The sequence below is a fragment of the Grampus griseus genome, assembly GCF_964374135.1.
Source record: "Grampus griseus genome assembly, chromosome: 16".
In the NCBI taxonomy this organism is placed as follows: domain Eukaryota; kingdom Metazoa; phylum Chordata; class Mammalia; order Artiodactyla; family Delphinidae; genus Grampus; species Grampus griseus.
The window spans coordinates 54,520,437-54,540,154 of NC_139010.1; the positions used below are offsets into that span (position 1 = coordinate 54,520,437).

At 47.1% G+C, this 19,718-nt stretch overlaps 1 protein-coding gene across 40 annotated transcripts in view; it reads right to left on the reverse strand.

The window, feature by feature from the left end:
• Positions 1 to 1,929: 1,929 nt before the first annotated feature.
• SORBS1 (sorbin and SH3 domain containing 1) overlaps positions 1,930 to 19,718 on the reverse strand; it is a 237,912-nt gene continuing 220,123 nt past the window's right edge. For 18 of the 40 annotated variants that reach the window (XM_082674001.1, XM_082673981.1, XM_082673971.1 and 15 more), the window contains 4 exons: positions 8,780 to 8,839; positions 8,002 to 8,192; positions 4,988 to 5,100; positions 1,930 to 2,049 (listed from right to left, as the gene is read on the reverse strand). In XM_082674001.1, the coding sequence (XP_082530127.1) occupies positions 1,982 to 2,049; positions 4,988 to 5,100; positions 8,002 to 8,192; positions 8,780 to 8,839 (432 nt within the window). In that variant the 3' untranslated portion in view covers positions 1,930 to 1,981. The remainder of the gene's footprint in view (positions 2,050 to 4,987; positions 5,101 to 8,001; positions 8,193 to 8,779; positions 8,840 to 19,718) is intronic. The other 22 variants (XM_082673992.1, XM_082673988.1, XM_082673991.1 and 19 more) reach the window with 3 other exon arrangements.

Here is a 19,718-nt window from a genome sequence, read left to right on the forward strand (position 1 = left end):
TCATCCGCCCTCACCTATAGCCCCAGCCCCACCTCCACCATTAGTTCCACAACCTTTCCCCCTTGGGATTAAGGCTCTGCTAGTGAAAAACCAGTGTTTCTGTGAAGAAATAACACCTTCCTCTTATCAGTCATTTATACTTTACTGTGAAGGAGTCAGTGGCAGTTGCTTTCCTGAGAGCATGCTTTGAAGGACAGGGAGTGAGGGTACTGTGGCTCTCTGACGGGGGTGGGCAGCTGGTGGGGGTCCTAAGATGCGTAGTGGAGGGAGAAGCTGAGGCACTGAAGACAAACTCTGTGCTTATAAAGACTCTGGGACATGGGTCCTAGGCCAATTCTGAGCTATATGCAAAGAGTCAGGGTTCCTGTACACACCCTATCAACCTGGAACTGCTACTCCTATTTGTGACCTTGGATGTGTATTTGTGGGCAGGATGAGAGTTTGAAGACCCTGGAAACAGTTCCAAGTATTTCCAGCCATAAACCACCTTCAGACAAAGGTTCTTCCAGCATCCTAGTTGTTCAAGGTGAGCTAATGGAGACAGAAATATGACAATGCTTTCTAGGGTCCCTTCAGGGAAAATTCATCTCTTCCTCTCTCACACCCTTCTTAGCACTTATCACAGTCTCTCTTGATTCAGTATTTTTGTGTGTCTGTCTCTCCAACCACCTCTGAGTTCCCAGCAGGCAGGGAATGAGTCATTTCTATCTTTATCTCTCCAAGGTGTCTAACAGAGTGGCCAGTAAGCATCCTTGAATTGGATAAAGTTGTGACGGAACACCCCAGGCATCCCAGCAGCCTCCATCCCCCACAAAAGACTGGCCTCCTGGGAGTGGCAGAATCACGGCCTCACTCTTAGGGCCACTGTATCTGCACCTTCTGCTCTAAAGAGAAGCCTCACAGGGTGAGTCAGGATTCATAACCTTGGGTTCCTACGTTTGGGGTAGTCCTTGGACTCCTATGGCCAATGAAAATGGAGACACGGTGAACCTCTTCTAAGGCTTGGAGCGTGGCTTGCTCATCACTGGCCCCTGGCGTCCAGTGTACACTGGTGTACGTTACCTGAGTCACTGAACACCATCCTTGGTTCTCTGTGAGAATAGGCCTGTCAACCCCAAACTGTCCTGGCCTAAAACAACCCAGAAAAGAAAGAGCAGCAATGGCATTCTGCTAAATGAAACTGTGCTGCCCTGAAGGTGACCGTTCATAACAGCCAGTGATACGGGGAAGGAGCCACTGCAAGGGCCCTCAGGCTACAGCGCTTCTTGAGTTAATCACCTGGAAATACAAATTTAACTATCTGCCTGCGGCAAACCTTGTGTGCTGCTGTGGCTGAACACCGGGGGCGTCAGTGGCAAAGCTGCACGCAGGCTGAATGCACTGGGCGCCTACTTTGACCTCCATTTCCCCACCTACCTCCAGTGAGGGACTGGGCCTTGGGTAGTTTGGGGTCTCCACTACTGTTTAGGGATCGCCTTGGCAGCCCTGACTGGTCTCTCACAGCACTAGGGGACTGGCAGGCTCCGGGGCGACTGGGGGAGTCTGTGTGGAGCCTTGGAGGATGGCTGGGGATCTGCCTGTTGTTCTGAGGGCTCCTGCAGGCTAAATGACCCTTTTGAGCCAAAGCCGGTCAAGCCTGAAGCAGCAAGAAGCATTTCTGGCCTGACTGCTCCTGGACCAGGCTGCAGGTCAGATTACTCAAGGTGGGGCGGGGGTGGGGGAGAGGGCAGGGCTGGAGTGGCTCCCAGAAGCAGCTAAGTAAATACCAACTTGCCTCATTCCTTTTCTGCGTGGTTCAGCCCTGATACACGCAGTAAGCTTAGACAGGTTCAGGTTTTAAATGCAACACTTCTCTGTCCTCTCTTTTCTTCTTTATCCACTGCATTAGTTTTCCTACTGACTCAATGTTTAAATAAAGAGACAAATTCATGAATTATGCTTCATCCTCCAATAAAAATCATCTCTGTGGTTTTCAGTCTTCTTATAGATACAAAGGCTTTACATAGTTGCCTGGGAAAGTACCAAACTGCCTTGTCCTTCTTGAAGTACCTATTAAAAAAAAAAAAAAAATACACAATGAGAAGACTCACCCATTTGAGTTCAGAGAGAGTCCTTGGTAACAATCCTGCAGCTTGTAGAAGGGCATTTGGTTTCCAAATCACTTTCCCCTATCTTATCTCATTCAGGCTGCAGAATAATGCTGGGTGATAAGCAAGGCGGGCATTTCTAACACTCCCATTATTTTTTTTCACAGAAACCCAAGCTCAGAGAGACAGACTTTGAACCCAGGTCTCTGACTCCCAGCCCATTGCTCTTTCCAGTACTTCTCCTTTATGGAAGAATGAACAGTTACCAACACAACAAGGTACTGGGGATTTAGAATTTCTAAACTGTAGGATTTCTAAAGTCCACTGGCTATGATTGCGCAGCAAAAGGAAATCTCCCTCCTGGGGCCTAGGCCCCAGATTGACTCCCTGTCTTCACTACCAACCTTGTCAGGGTTCCCTCTGAGCCAGGAACATTGAGCTACCAGGGAACAAGCCCTTCCTGGGCTGCTCCACATCCAGCATTGCTGGATCCCTAATCTAGCAATAGTTCCTTCCCTTGGGATTCTCTCTCTAAAGCTGGGAGATAAGGGTGGAGTGGCAGATAGATGTTGCGTCATTATTACCCTCTCATTAGCAAACATCACAATGTGATCATTGCATCCTTTCCCCGACTGGCTTGGATAGGGCTTCAGAATCCTGCTGAACACACTTCAAGCAGCCACTATCAGTGGGTTGGAGTTGTTGCTCAAAGTAAAACTTCTAGGCTAGAAGAATGTGTCAAAGCTAAGGCCATCTAAAACAGCTAGCTGAAACCCCAGGGGGATGGTCAAGGAGGCTGCAGAGAACTGAGATGGTAAAGCCCAGAGATGTGCTCATATGGGTGGTGAGCACCTTTCCTGACGGATGAGAAAAATGAGCTCTCCTGGGTTATTTTCTTCATAGTCTGAACACAGGGCCACTTTTCTAAGTGTTTGAGGAATTAAGGAATCTAAAATATTTCCTTTATTTAGCTGCCTGGCGGATGCCCCTCACCCCATCCCAAGTTCTCATAAAAATGTAAATACTCCTGGAAGAGTTTAACAAATCCCTGCTAGCCTGCACTCTAATAGGACAGCCACATGTGGCTCCTGAGCCCTTGAAACAGGGCTGGTCTGAACCGAGCGATGCTGTGACTGTAAAATACATATTGGATTTCAAAAACTTATGTACAAAAACTTATGTACAAAAAGAAGAATGTAAAATACCTCCCTGGCAATTTTTCATACTGATGACATGTTCAAATGATAATATTTTAAATGCACTGGGCTTAATATATTAAAATGAATTTCACTGGTTTCTTTGTACTTTTTTCAATGTGGCTTTCAGAAAATTTTAAATTTCATACATAGCTTGAATTATGGTTTTTTTGTTTTTGTTTTTTTTTGGCGGTACGCGGGCCTCTCACTGTTGTGGCCTCTCCCGTTGCGGAGCACAGGCTCCGGACGCGCAGGCCCAGCGGCCACAGCTTACGGGCCCAGCCGCTCCGTGGCATGTGGGATCTTCCCAGACGGGGGCACGAACCCGTGTCCCCTGCATCGGCAGGCGGACTCTCAACCACTGCGCCACCAGGGAAGCCCCATTATGGTTTTTTTTTTTGGCTGTGCTGTGAGGCTTGCAGGATTTTAGTTCCTGACCAGGGATTGAACCCGGGCCCTCAGCAGTGAAAGCACAGAGTCCTAACCACTGGACTGCCAGGGAATTCCTTGCATTATGTTTCTATTGGACTTGCACTGCACTAGAATGTTGCTGACTTTCAGACCTGGTTTCCTTCTGAATAGAACCTCAACGTGGTGAGGACCACAAAACTTCTGCGGGCCCTGGGAGGAGGATGGGGTAGTTTTCTAGGAGGCTGGTGAGGCCAAGGCAGATCTTTCTGTCTTCCCATTTGTGCTGAGGCCTTGTTCTCACGGCCCCAGTCCTGACATTATTTCGATTTAGCAAAGCTTTTCTAGGGAGATAGGAAAGAGGTGGTCTTTGGAAAGAAGATAAAGGTAAAGCCAGTTGTTTAAGGGGTAGAGTGTCAGTGGTTCCCAGCATTATATTTGTGCCTGAGCAGAAAGAACAGAGGCTCAGGGAGAGACGAGCCTAAAGTTCATATACTGGCCCTGCCATTTGCTCCCTGGGTGGTGACCTTGGGGCTAGTTACTTAACCTCTTTGGGCCTCAGTTGTTGAATCTGTGGAAAGAGGATAATTCTTGTCTTACAGGCTGTTTGTTGAGAGAACTTCAGTAAGAAAGTATATCAAGCATCTGTTTTGTTACAGAATCTCAAATTCTGATCTTTCTCTCCCCCATCCTATGAAAGTGACTCCTTTCATTAAGCAGGTTGCTTTGAGGAAAGTTATTAGAAGCCTGGAGTAAATGAGGTCTTTGGAATGTCTACACATATGCTTGAGCTTCATGGCAGAAATCTAGGCTCAAGTGTTCTTGTGGTGTTCCACAGGCGTTCTAAAAATTAAAATTTCCGAATGTAGGACGGACAGATGCGCAATAGAAATACAGAGGGAATTCCCTGGCGGTCCAGTGGTTAGGACTCAGCGCTTTCACTGCTGGGACCTTGGTTCCATCCCTGGTCAGGGAACTCAGATCCTGCAAGCTACATGGCACAGACAAAAAAAAAAAAAAAAAAAGAAAGAAATACAAACAGAACTCAATGGATGAAGCTGGCACCTGCCCTTCCATGCAGTAGGTGTTGGCATTTTTGGTTGTCAGGTTCAATGTTAGCATCATCCACACTGCCCTGAGAGCAAACATGAACTGGGTGGCTCATCGTTCCTAATGGTGGTATAGGAACTGAGAAGGCCCTTCTCTGTGTGTAGAGAATAGTGCTCTCTTCGTGACTCATCACGCCTAGTTCTTCCTTCAATACACAACTGGTAAGAAAAGTATGATGTCACTTACCAACAAACCATCCATCGTCACACTTTTCCATGACATCAACAATATCTCCATCTCGGAGTTCCAATTCATCATCATTCTGTGGTATATAGCTATACAATGCTTGGTAGCTAAATCTGTGAGAGAAATAAACATCGACTCAAACACTGATGGAATTAAATAATGAGTTTTAAAAACCCATTTCAGCTGAATCAACATTTGGGTAGTGTTTCCTACTCATCAGTGGGGATAAAAGTATTTTATTGGCTATTTCTCTAATAATTTGGGGAGATCCATGTGATAAGCAAATTAAGATTCACAGGGATGGGGAACTTCTGAGAAGCAAGTCCTGATCAGTCCTTTTATTCAGTTTCATTTGGTTACCACAGCCAAGCTTTTTTGTCTAGATGCTCCCCCTTTAAAGTTAATTGAGTCCTTTTCTTAACATAGGGTAATACATGTCGATTATCAAGGATAATCAGAAGTTACTTAGGTCCAGAGACAGACATTATATTCTGGTCACATACATTGGAGAACATGAGGCAACTGTCATGTATATATATAATTTTTAAAAGTACATCTCAATTGCCTCACTGTTTAGCAAAAGTACCTTGAGTTTCTTTACGTGCCAACACACATTTCATTAATTGCTTTTAAATGTGGATGCCACTTTTCTGTTTTAAATGTGGATGCCACTTTTCTGAAACTCTTGAAAGCATTTCTAGCCCAGTGATGTTTGGGGTTAAGATTTTTATTTGCTTGTTAGTTGGCCTTAAGGCAATTTGGTCTGTTCTGACAACAGGCCCTGGAAATAGCTGGACTACTTGTGAAATCTGATACCTGTTTTGGCAGCAAATAAACGCTTGCTTTCATTTACTCTTTCGATAGATATTTAAGAAGCACCTACTATGCACCAGTTCACAGTTCTGTTTACTTGCTACTCTGAAACACAACAGTAGCAGGTAAAACGTTGCAAACCAGCCCATCATCTACCATTTTCAGTGGATGTCAGTGAATTCCAGCATGTGGGCAAGAGAGACTAGAAACAAGTAAGTGGAGTCAGTTCCTAGAAACAAGAGGTTCTGCTCTCTGCTAAAACCAAAGGGGCAATTTAATTTTACATATTTATTCAAATGTAGTGAAACTCTGGTAGATGGAGCCCGCCAGAAGGAAGGTCTCTAATGAGGAATTAAGAGTTGCAGATGGATTTCCAGTTGGTAAATGAATACATTTTGATGTTTCTGTATTTGCCTGCTGTCTCTTACCCAACCTGGACTCCATGCCTTAGGCCCTTTACTGCCGCTGTGGCTGCTTTGCCCGTCTCAGCTCTGGGAGATTACTCCTGTTATCTGCCTCACTGTCTCACCCCAGACAGCGGAGACCGGCTGGAAGCAGTCCTGCAACCTTGCTGCTTGGGTCCCCGACTGGCTCTAATTTTGGAGGGGCTTCATACTGTTTGGACACGGTTCCATAGAGTCCTTTCCCCGCCTCTGAGCAGAGCTTTAATTTTCCTCCCCTACTGCCATGTGTAAGGAAGGGTCCCTGTTCCTGGCCAGGCTAAACTCCCTTCCCTGGGCTATTTCCTCGACTTAACGTCTTCTCTCTTACATCTTTCGATTCTGTTAACTCCTTCTCAAGTATAGATGTGCTTAAGCCTCTGCATCCTAAGAACAACTCCCCCGTCTCTGCTACTCCCCGAACCTACAGCCTCCCTGTCGCCCGCTCCGCCCACTCACCATCGCACAGACTCATCAGCACTCTGTAACACAGGGTCTGCCTGCAGCAGCGCTGTCATTGCAGAGGTCACCAACGATTTCTCCAGGTGCCACCTGGAGGACATTTCTCATTTCCTACCCTCCTCGCCTCTCTGAAGCAGGGGCACCACTGGCCACACACTGCTTGCTCTGTGGTACACAAGTGAGTGCTCCTAGACCCTCGCCTGTGTCTCCTGCTGTCTCCTTTGCTGGCTGCTACTCTGTTGCCTTAAAAGTTGGTTCCCCAAGGATCTATCCTCAGTTCTCTTCTCCCTTTCTCCCAATCTCCTCGGGGAATCTTATATTCTTCCATGCACCAGAGGCCCACTCTTTCCTAGCTCAGGCCCTCACCACTTTTTTGCTGTATTCATATCTCCAAACCACTATCTTTGTCCTTTGTCTCTGAAATCCACTCTCCACTCTGTTAAAACGAGATCCAATTCATGTGTTCCTCTTTTTTTTTTTTTTCTGGCCACGCTGCGTGGCTTGCAGGATCTTAGTTTCCCGACCAGGGATTGAAGCCGGGGGCCACAGCAGTGAAAGCGCTGAGTCCTAACCACTGGACTCACCAGGGAACTCCCAAGTATGGTCCTGATTTAAAAACCCTTCAGTGGCTCCTGAGTGAATGCAGACTAAAATCCAAATTTATTTCAGTTGCATTCTACAGTCTGGTCCTAACCTGCTCCTTGAGCTTTGTCTCCATTCCCTCCATGAACTGCACACCGTGGCCACAGGGGTTTTTCGATGTTCTCCAAACACACTGCCTACTCCGGGCCTTTGCACATTTGGTTTTCTCAGCTGAGAAGACCTTTTACCTCCCTGCTCTAGCTCTCAAATCCAATTTGTCTTTCAAAGCTTATTCCAGAACCCCCTTCCTCTGTGAATGGAGTTTACTCCTTTGTGCTTAGAACATAGATATCCAATACTTTTTTTTTTTAAATGAATGGATCAACCCTATTCATTCCTCTCCAGTCAGAATTAACACTCCTTTGTCTACACTATCACAGCACTAGGAATGAAACCAGTCAGCACAGCTCCCAGTTGCCCTATATGGCAGTAAATTCTTTACCTCTCTCCCCCAAGAGTCCATGACCTCCTTTATTTACCTGCCACCTATTCTCACGTTGGCTGATGGGAAACAGCCTTACCTAGAAACCCTCAGAGAAGCTTGGAGTGACTGGTTCATCCCCCCAAATGGCTGCCCTTCCCACAGTCAGTGACCCACTTCCTAAGCCCAACGGTCTACTGAGAACTCGAGAACTGAGGTTCGCCAAGTGTACTTACAAATCCTGGGAGGTTTGACTCCTGTCTGGGGTGACTCTTCGCTGCTGGGCTTGAGGTTGCTGAGAAATGATTAGAGATGATTTATTGTCAGAAGGGGATACCTTGTGATGAAAGTCAAGGGGATGAGAAACAGTGCTGCAGTAATGAACAGATTTTTCGGCAATGTTTATGATCTCATTGCAAACTGCTTCCTGTGGTGGCCCCGAGATATCCAGAAACCCCCATAAAACAGTCAACATGGGGACAAAAAAAAAAGAAAGAGAGGAAGAGATGTAACATTCCAGACGAAGCACATAAGTCCAGGGAAACAACAGAGTTGAAGATCCAGGTTAAAAAAATAGATATTCCAGTAGTGGAGTGCAGGAGGAATCCAGGTGTAAGCATGGAAAAAACAGGTAAGATACAGAAGAATTTGGGATTTAGTATGAATATTTAAAAAAAAAAAAAGGCAGCAGCATAAAAGCCTGTAATTAGTGAGTAACTGTTACAAATGGAATAATTACAGGATAGAAATGTAAGTATGTATCCCCAATCATGCACTAATATATTAATTTAATCCCACATGTAGGCAGAGTAGAAATATGGTCTCTAAATTCCTCTGCTTTTTTTTTTTTTTGAGGGGAGAGGGTGGCCTGACATCTCTCTCTACTACAATAGCCATATAATTCTTGTAAATAATGGCTCTGTGAGTTAACCAGGCATTACTCCAGTCTAGACTCTACAAATCAGTAAGAATTCTCTTTAGAAAAGCTACAGTCTTATTCAACAGGCATCTTACCACATAGCTCTTTTCAGATTCTGTGAGATCAGGTCCTGCTCTCAATGAATGATGAGAAGGCTGTGATCACCAAGCAAATTATAAGGGAGACATTTTAGCAGATGTCACATTGGAAAGGATTCAAAATAAAAGTGTGAGCAAATACACATACCACACCATCACATTCAATGACACCGGATACTCGTGGCCTGTGGCCACCGAGTTTCCAAGACAACACGGTGGGTGCAGAGGAGAAAATGCAATGTACAGAGTTAGAAGCAAGGTTCCAGGCAATGAAATGAGCAGTTAGGAACATGGCTGCAGTGAGGTGAGAATGAACAACACAGGGACCCCAGATTGGCAGGGAAGAGACACAGAAGGGCTACCTTAAGGAACAGTTATGTCCCTCTGTAACCACACAGGTTGGTCCCCTTGCTCTCAGCTGGCAAGCATCTATGGAAGGGCTGCTGTACCAAAAGCCAGTTCCACTTATTCTGACTGGGAACCTCCTCTGGCAGAGCAGGCTCATGAAAGTATCAGGTATGCCATTTTCCCGTGTGTATAAAAGAGCAACACTTTTGAAAAACTCCTTGGTAATATGTGACGTATCAAGTGAGACTGTTCCCCAGGAAGAACCTGCACATGATACTCTCCAGCTAAGTATGCGATCGATGAGTTCTGATATCTCATGGGGCAGAGCTTGCTTCCAGAAACAGGATGGTGTGTCCTGACACACTGGTAGAAATGAAACTATCACTCTTCACTCACCAGCTTAGGCCCCACATGCTGACGTGGAAATAAGGTGCAATCGTGGCCAAGCGGACCTGTCTTTTAAGTAAGGATCCTATAGCACAGGCCAGGCCTTCACTGGAAGAATGTCTGGAATTATCTATCCCAGAGAGGATTCAAATCCAAGCTCTAAGAAGTCTCCCTAAATGAATATTTGAAGAGCCATCCTTGGAGAAACCCTCCAGGTAACGTGCAATAATAGTGATGAGTCACAGCAACTCCAGGGCCTTCTAGAAGAGTACTCAGATCTTTAGTGTGTGACCCACTTGTTTCACAGGAAGGCCCAGAGAGGGTGAGGGCCTCCCCTAAGGTCACCCAGCAAGTTAGTGGTAGACCTGCCTCCTGGATTCACCTACTGTCCCGTTGGACCTTCTCTTTCATCCTTGGACCATTTCCCTCATTATTAAGTGTGCTCACTGACATTATTTTCAATGAGTCCCACAGAAACCCTGGAGACAGGCAGGACAGGGTTTATCATCCCATTTTCTTTTAAAGCCCAGGAAGCGGATGCTCAGAGGGGTTTAGTGCGTTCCCCAATGTCACACAGCTAACAAGAGGTAACACTGCCCCACCACACCATCCCTTCCTGTTCGTCTCCGCTTTAAATTCTCATCCATTAGCATGGCCTGCAGGACCAGCTTTCATCCCAGCCATCACTTCTATACTCTCATCCTTTTGGAAAACGTTTTCAAGTTCTCCAAACTGCAACCTCTTAAACCAGCGCCCTTGGACTCGGGGAGAAGAGACAGAACTGCAAGGGTTCTGCTCTTTAGAAGACGTCTCAGGACCCGCGGGCCTTTGCCAGGTGACTGGGAGCTGACCTTGTGTGGCCCCACTCACTGCCCATCCAGCCTCTGGATCAAGGCTTCTGCATAACAAAGGAAAATAATGACACTCCCAAGCATCTACTATATGGGCTTCTGTGTGGCAGCACTGAATGGGTGATACCTACAGGCAGATTTTGACTTGATAGAAGGTAAAACTTTCTAAACATGAGAGCTGTCCAACAGAAGGGACTGCCTCGAGAGGAAGTGAGTGGTCAGTCCCAGCAGCTGTCCCAGCTGAGGCAGTGTTGACTTTTGCTAGATGGGACATTGTAGAGCCCTGCTGCTCAAACTCTACTGTATGTCAGATTCACCTGGGATCCTGTTAAAATGCAAATTCTCATCTGACACGTCTGGGATGCATCCTAAGCCTGTTCATTTCCATTTGGTGGTGCCCATGCTGCTGGTCCACAGACCAACTTTTGGGGAGCAAGGCTGAAGAGCACCTCAGTTACCCAACACTGAGATTCTTTGTCTACAGTGTGCCAAGACTGGTGGGTCTGGCTCACCTCGTGAAAATAAAAGTTCTCATAAAGAGAGAAAATATTTCCGAACTCCAGCTGGTGGCCTAACAACCTCAGGTCAAGTGCAGCACAAAGAGAGGATGCAGACAATTTACTGACATGACCTCCAGTTTACCAAAGCCCCACAGCATCTTTCGAATCAGCTTTAATCCTAAAGGAGTGACTGGAATCAATCATCTAGCAAATATTTTACACTTAAATTTAAAAGAGTTTTGGTGAATCAGCTACATTAAGAACCACCTGATATTTTTCTATCCCTTTGTTTTTTTTTTTTGGCTGAGCCGTGTGGCATACAGGATCCTAGTTCCCTGACCAGGGATCAAACCCATGCCCCCTGGACCACCAGGGAGGTCCCACTGTCCCTTTCTTTTGTAAAGCATCTTTTTTTTTTTAAAGTGGCTTTCAAAGCACTCTGGTGGTACAGGGGTTGAGAATCTGCCTGCTAATGCAGGGGACACGGGTTCGAGCCCTGGTCTGGGAGGATCCCATAGGCCACGGAGCAACTAGGCCCGTGAGCCACAACTAGTGAGCCTGCATGTCTGGAGCCTGTGCTCCAAAACAAGAGAGGCCGCGATAGTGAGAGGCCCGCACACTGCGATGAAGAGTGGCCCCCGCTTGCCACAACTAGAGAAAGCCCTCGCACAGAAACGAAGATCCAACACAGCAAAAATAAATAAATTAATTAATAAACTCCTACCTCCAACATCTTAAAAAAAAAAGCACATATAGGTCCATTACCTCACATGACTTTTATACTCACCCTTTGACTTGGGAAGGGCAGAAAAGGAAATTTTAAGGCTCATGGAATTCTGAAGATTTTCACAAGGTGGCAAAGCCACTGAGTACTGAACCTCTCAGGTTCTAGTCGCCATACACCACCTCCCTCTTGGCTCGTGATGGGATAGCTGGGGTAAGGATGATAGCAACACCCAGCTTCTGCCTCTCCTGAAAACAGGCACTGTAACTTCTCTTGAATACTTTTTCTTTGTGTAAAAGGTCCAGTGTGCAGTAATGGATGTCATCCAATCATTAACTCAAGGATCCGCAGTTCTGAGAAGGGATCCTGACCCAGCTGATACCCTCCTTGGACTCAGGTCATATGCAAACCAGAGGATGATCGTCACCGCAACCTTCACATCTAGACAAACTTAACATCTAGTACAAACTCAACTCATCCCTGAGAGTCACCTGTTGCTTACTTAACGTCTGTGGAATAAATGAAGACGGCAAGAAGAATATTTATCCTGTTAGGGAAGATGATTCAGTCTCTCCCTATTTGAAATGCATTCCTTAGATTTAAGCCAAACATCTCATACAGCGGAAATGTAAACAGTTTTTTTTGGGGGGAGTGGGGTGGGTGGAGTAGAGGTGGGTACAGCATGTGGACCTTTGGTGGAGATGGAAACCATTGATATCCGTTACAGGGACTCGCCCTTCACTTTGAAGGCTGTTTACTTTCAGACATTTTTTCTCTCTGGGCGTATGTTTTGTCTTTCCCTGGTCTCACTTTCTAACCATAGACAGCTTTATATATCTCTTCCTCTGAACTTATCCTATCCAATACGGTAGCCAGTAGCCACATGTATCTACTCAACACTTGAGATGGGGCCAGTGTGAACTGTGTCATAAGTGTAAAATTATTTACACTTTTTACGAAATTATTTTTTACAAAATTATTTCCCAAACTTAGTATAAAATGTAAAATAGCTCAACAATTATCCTGATTATATATTAAAATGATACTATTTTAGATATGTTTGGTTAAATCAAATATAACTAAAATTAATTTCACTTACTCCATTTTACTACCAGAAAATTTTAAATTACGTACGTGACTTACGTTATATTTCTGCTGGCCAGTGATGCTGCCAAACCGTCCCGGGTCTTAGTGTACACCCTTCCTTAAGCCTAAAAGTGGACAAAGTTCTAACCAGGACCTCAGCCAGGGCTGGGGATAAAGGGACTATTATCTCATGCTAAGTACACTTCAGACTCTTGGAAATACATTCCAGTTTTTCACATGTTTAGAAAAACAGCCACCAGCACCCCCCGCCCCGCCCCACTGCACTGCCCTCCCGGATCAACAGTAAGCAGGTGATAGTTGCTGATCCAGAAACAGCTTTTCTTCCATATTTGCACACAGAAACACAAGTCGGCCCTCTTGGCCTGGAGCTTTTGTTTCATTCTTCCGAGCGAGCAGCCCTTCATGTGTCCTTGCTCTGTGGCCCTGCTGCCTTTCTACCTTCAGTTCACAGCGGTCCCCCAGAAATCTGACCCTGCGTCCCTGGGGCTGTTAATCCCTCTGGATCCACAAAAAACACCTGGTGCTCCTATGAGTTACTAAGCATTCTCTTCCAGCTCTGGGCGTGTGCCAAAGCCTTGAAGCCCAAAATAAAATGTCCCCAGGCTAGAGGCCATCAGGAAGTCCTGGCGACGTGGACAGGGCAGAGGACTCCACCTCCACGTGGCCCCAAGCCCCTCTAGAAGCGGCAGGAGTCTCTGCTCTCCCAACCTGCGTGCGTCTCTCAGAGATGGCGTGCCTCTGCTCATCACATACCCCGAATCTCCTCTCCTCAGACCTCACCTCTCTGGTGACCCACACTGGCCTCCCAGGGGACACTGGACTGGGAGAGAGGAAACTGGGTTCCAGGACAGGGTCTCCCAGTAATTTATTGATTTTTGAGCAAAATGCTTAACTTCTTTGGATTTCAAGTTCTTAGGAAAATAAGAGGCTTGGGCATGATTTACATAAACATCTTTTTTGGCTCTAAAGTTCTGATGTAGTCATTAGACTGTGCTCGTCCTATGAATTGAGAACCAGGGCTGGGCAAGGCTGACCTGGCTTAAGGGGGCCAGCACTCCACTCACTGCCCACTGGACATGGGGTGGAGGGCGGCTTTGACTGTCGCCTCCGGGTGGCTGGAGAGCTCACCTCTGGCAGTGTGGGAGGCGAGGAGCTGCCTGGATGGTAGAGGGAGAGGTGCAGCTCCTGGAAGACCGCAGGCAAACTCTGCCAGAGCAGTTAGAAGACCTGAAAGACAGGCTCCTGGCTTTCGGCTCTAGGAAACCTCCGCAGGTCCTGCAGAACAGTCTGACTCCACTGAGTTTTCCTCTTGCATTTATTAAGAAAAAGATCCCAGCTTACGTATAAAACTAATTACCACCAATTAGTTCAACTGCTTACCGCCTAGACTCAATCTCCTTGCAGATCAGTCCACAGACAACACATCGGCGTTGCTGTGACGTGAATCTGATGACAGCACTGAACTTAACACGCTCAGCCTTCTCATAGTCTGTGGCGGGGTATGTTTCTTTCCCAAAACAATCAGACGAGTGATGGCAAATATGTATCCAAGTATGAAGGAACCAAAAGCTTTCCAAGAGGATGCCTTTGTACTCGAGGTGAGAGAGAATAACGAGAAGCACTGATTTACAGAGCGCAAATTCTAAGTGTTCTAAAGTCTGGATCTGTATAACCAAAGGAAAAGAATTCTCCCACCTTCTACTTTCTTGTGTCCCCCAACCCCATCTTCCTCTCCTAGGTGGAATGGAGTAAGGAGGATAAAATAAACTACTTTTGTTTCTTTTCCCTGTCAGCAAGTATTTATCGAGTCCCAGCTACTTGCTCTGTGCTAGGTTCATTCATCTCCAGGAAACCTCATTTCATCCTCATAATAACTCAATAAGGCAATCAGTATTTACCTCATCTTACAAAACTAAGACCCAACATGTCAGAGTTCGGAATTGAAGCGCCAGGATTGGAACCCCATTCTCTCTGACTCCAAGTTCCCTGCCCTCCCAACACACCCTGATCTGCCGGGCTGTGCTCTGCCAGAGGGGAAGACGTCAGAATAGCTGAGGGAGGTGCCCATCAAGAGACCACCTTAAGTCGCCCCGTACTCTGCAGCTGGCATGAGCGTTTCTACTGCAATCCTCCATTTCTCCTAACACCTTTGTAGGGGTGGACACTGCAACTGCAGGTTCCCTGCACCTTAGGTGTTGAGCGCACACCTGCTGATCATTTTTCTAAGAACTGCAGCCAATGTCTCTCCATCCTGTACACTGTTGAACACCCTCTGTATATATTGAGAGGTTTCCCTTCTGAGTGAGTCAAAGGAAAATGTTTCCCCTTATTAGGTGGGTATTTTAACATTTCTTATTTTCTTTTTGTTCTTGTAAGTTGCATCACATGCTTTCCCTTCTACTTCTGATTTCCATGCTCAAAGAGGGCCTATGCCTTTGTTCTTACCTTTCTGGGAACTAACCTAGTTTCCATGCGGTAAGGGATGTTCCCTCTGAGTTCACCAAAGCACATCTTCCTGTCATCTTTCCCTCTCTCCTCTCCTTTCTCTAAGGCTGTAGTTTGTTCTTATGCTTCTCAGATGCTTTGAAGACACAGAGCTTTCCTGAATACTTTTATTTAAACGTGATGCCCTCAGATTTTACCGTTTGATTGGCTTTCTCCTCTTTAGGACCCAAACTGACATCACATAGGTTTTGTCACTTTTCTCAGCCCTCAGTGCTGTCATTGTAAAAGTAGAGTAGACTGGGGGTTCACAACCTGGGCGAGGGGGTCTGTGGACTCCTAGGGAGCTCTCAGAATGATTCAGGTGTGAATCTCCTAAAACTTTATGCAAAATTGTATGTGTGCCACCCTCTTTCCCAAACAACTGGCCTAGAGTCCTCAGCTAACCTCAGGTTCTCAAAGGTTCTGTGATCCAGAAAAAGTTATGAGTCACTGGAGTAGACGATACTTAAAGATTCTTTTAAATTCAGAAATTCTGTGAGGATCTCTCACTCAGTTGTAGGAGCTCTTAACAACAAAGTCTGGATGCCAGTCTGCAAACAGTGCTATCTTGGGGAAAGCTCAGAAAATATTTGATGATGCTAATGGTGGAGATCTCCCAGATGATATTCCCCTTCACTTTCTTGACCAATTGTCCTAAACCTTCTTGGCCAAAATTTACACGCAACAAGATCCAAGAACTTGGTTGATAATTCTGAACTCTTGTGCATTTTGGATGTGTTTGTGTGTATGTCTTTGTCCAATTGGTTAAGTTGTCCCTCGAAAAAGAAAAGGGAAAGCTTTTGTTTTTCTGTTGTGAAAGTCCACAGGTCTATCATAAACCCCCTCCTTAAAATTTTGTATTTGTTCTTCTCTCTCCTTGTAACTGAAATTCACAGGATTTTTAGCTGATCATAGAATATCAAAGCTAACAGGAAGTTATCTTTGTCTGAATCTTTTGTTTATGGATGAGGAAGCTGCCAGAGAAAGGAAGTGATTCACCCAAAGACACACAGCAGGCTCATGGCAAAGCGGGAGCTAGAGCCCAGGAATCCTGACCTGCAGTGCAGCACCCTTCCCAACGATCCCGCTTCCCCTAAACGCCCCCTACCTCTCATTCACCCCTTTCTGCTGTTCAGAGAACACCACGAGCAACCAACCCAATGTCTCATCAGCTTGGGAGTCTTCAAAGGAGTGAAAAGTCAAACCCTTTCACAGCTGCAGAGATGGGGGCAGTGGGCTGGGCTGGACAGGTGACTCAGGAGAAGGAAAGCAGCAAAGCAGGGACTAACACAATTAGGGAATGCTGATGAGCAATTAGCAAGGGTCACAGGACTTGAGGAAGATGACCAGACACACTGGGAGAAGGTGCTGACCAGTATCCACAAGAGGCACCAATCAGCCCTCCAAGCTCGGCTCCCAGCCCCTTCTGTCCACCTGCGGAAGCGTCAGTGAAACCAGGAACTCACGACTCCCCTCCCTCCTCTCACGTTCCTACTCCTGGGGCTTGGCTGGGCTATTTGCTTGCCTTGAATGCCGCCCTCCTGCTGTTCACCTATCATAAAACCCCCAGTTCTTTAAGCCCCAGATCAAAAGCCGCTTTTCTCTTAAAGTCTTTCCATCTTCCTCTTCCTGCCGCTTATTATTTCTTCCCATCTTGAACTCTCAGAGCGAACTGTTTGTGACCCTACTTCCCTGTCTGCGTTACAATTGTGAACATGTCTTATCCCCCCAGTGGAGCTCATACACTCCTTTAGTTGGGGTCAGTCATATTGTATTCTTTCTTTCACTCAAAAAATATTCATTGAGTGCCTTCCATATCTCAGGGGTTCTGGTCCCTTATGCTCTAATGGTGACAAACAAAGGGACGAATACAATAGAGCTGATAAGTGCCCCTTAGGTCAGGTGCAGGGAGCTGTGAAAGCACAAAGTCCAGCATTTAATCTAGTCTTGCAGGGGGAGGGAAAAGTTGTCAGGAAAGGCTTCCTGGAAGGAGCAACATCTAAGTGGAAAAGTGAAGGACAGGTGGGAATTTCCCAGACATACAAAGCAAGGGAGGCTTTGGAAGGTGAGGCTGGCTTGCTGTCTAAGGGGCCCGATCACATGGGGCCTTCCTAAGCCCATGAAGGAGGAGAGACTTTCCTGAGAGCAAAGGGGAGCCCCTGACGATGTTCACTCCTCTGTGCCTCTTGCAGCACTTAGCACAGTGCCTAGAACATCCTAGATGCTTGAATGGGAGAGGCAATGGTCATAACATTTCCCAATGTCTTTTCATGCTCTCAGGTTAAATTCCCTCGACTTACGGGTCAGATGCTCAACCTAGCTTCCCAACAGTGATAACAAAATTGAACTACTGGTATAGCACCGCACCGCAAGGACAAGCGTGGCTGGCAGTTCTCCTGATAACGCAGACTGGTCTGGAATGCATTTATTCAAATAAGTGACACAGCCTGAGATCACATCTTGTGACTGGATCACCAGAGAATACCTGTCATTCAAGCCCTTCCCATCTTTAGCTCTGTCATCCAAAGAGGCCCTCAAGAGGCAGAAAGCTTCTTTTGCAGGACCTCATTTCCCGGGTTGCCATCCTGCTCCCAGTGCCAGGAGGGGAAGGTAAAGGGGCTTGGGAGGGAGTGTGTGGGCAGGAGCCCTTTTCACACAACCCCCAGCTCTCAACAGGGAGCAAGATGGGTGCCGTGGAGAAGGGGCTCGTGCTGGGAAAGCAGGAGGAAGGGAGGGGACAGGAAACGGTGCACTTGGGGTCTGGAAGCCCACCAAGAAAGGCAAATCAGTTTTCAACAAGCCTGGCTTTCTGTGTTGCCAGCCCCCTCCTCTCCTCGTTAGGAAGCGGGAAGCGCGTACCACTAATCTCACCCGAGCGAGCGCCATGCGCACTTCCTGTGCACACTGGGTCCTGGCGTCAGGCCGCAATGACTCACTGCTGACCATAACGAGGCCTCCAGGCCCCAGGCGCTGACTTAGAACATTTACAGAATTGTTCCTGTGTTGAGACATTCACTTCTTTTCAACCAGCCACTTCACCCGCTCTCCCCCGGCGAACTATTCATTCCTGACTAGACACACCCTTCTTTCCTCACAGAACACCCCTTCCAGGAGCACCTGCTCCCGGGCCAGGTAAAACCCTCCCCAGGTATTCTCTTTCCTCAGGCCCACACAATCCACTTTAGGGAGCCTTCCCACATGCCAGGCACCACACCCACCTCATTTAATCCTTACACTGCCCTTCGAGGGAGGGACAGAGTTCCACTCCTACTTTGCATAGGAGAAAACCAGTGGGGAGGCTAAGCCTGGTTATTTATCATTATCCCACACTGTCCTTCCCTGCAGCAATGATGCCCCACTCCCCGCCACAGGCTGGGGCTGCAGGTCTGGCCTCACCTGTGCTTTAGGCCGCTGGGCTCCTGCGGCCTCCAAGCACACCTCTACTGCTGTGTCCGTCAGACTCACTGAAACATAAGGCTCCTCAAGGGCAGAGATGAGATAACCCCTGTATCCTGCCCAGAGGCTGGTGTCTACAGGCCTTCAATCAACTATTTGTTGAGTAAATGACACTTTAAAGGGAAACTGGGATTGCAGGTCTGAGGATCAAGCATCGTCTATCATGGACATTGTGCACAGTAGATAATAAATGATTTGGAGACATCTTCAAGAATTCTATCTGGTTCGAAAAACATTCTAGAATGTTCTCAGTTCCAGAAGCAGCTCTCCATCACCCAAAGCGGATAGCTTCCATTTGTAAAGTGCTGACACGTTCCGTTCCCAGCCCCTGTGCTTAGCACTTTACATGCATCACTTCGTGGAATCCTCTCAACCAGACTCTGAGGTAGGTGTCAATCTCCATTTTATGGATGAGGAAACTGAAGCTCAGAGAGGGGAAGTAACTCACTCCCAAGTCACTGGACAGTAGAGGTGAGCAGGCATTCAAACCTGGCTGCTTTAGAGAAGCTGCCCAAATCTTTGCCTTCTGGGGTAGTAAACAACGTAGCCAAAATTAGAACCGTGATCCAACTGCTAAGTTCATCTCCCCCTGCCCCCAAATTTTCAGCCCTCAAAACACCCTAGGGCCGCCCTGGTCCAAACCCCCAAATCCGGATAGCTGACCCGGAGAGAAAATGGGACAGTCACCTAAAACCCTGGCCTGCCTTTCAAGGAGCCCAGCACGGGGCCACTCCCCCCAGAACCAAAACGCATTTGCTCTTCAGTGAACAAGTCAGCTCGCACACAAACACGAGACAGGACGAAGACCTGACACGGCTGAGCGCTGGCAGGCAGAGCACCGTGGGTTACGGAAACGAAGCGTGTCGCACACAAAACCGAATCACACGGAGCCCCACCGAAGCCTGGTGTTCTCGGCCGCGCTGGGCAGACGGAGGATCGTCCCCCAGCACGACGGGGCCGGGAGGAAGGCCTGCCTCCTCGTGGGCTTTTGCACCGGTACCCAACGTGGGGGTCGCTTCTGAATCACCTTGAGAGGCCAGGATACAGACTGTCCTTTGCCTCCACTGTCCCAGCCCTGA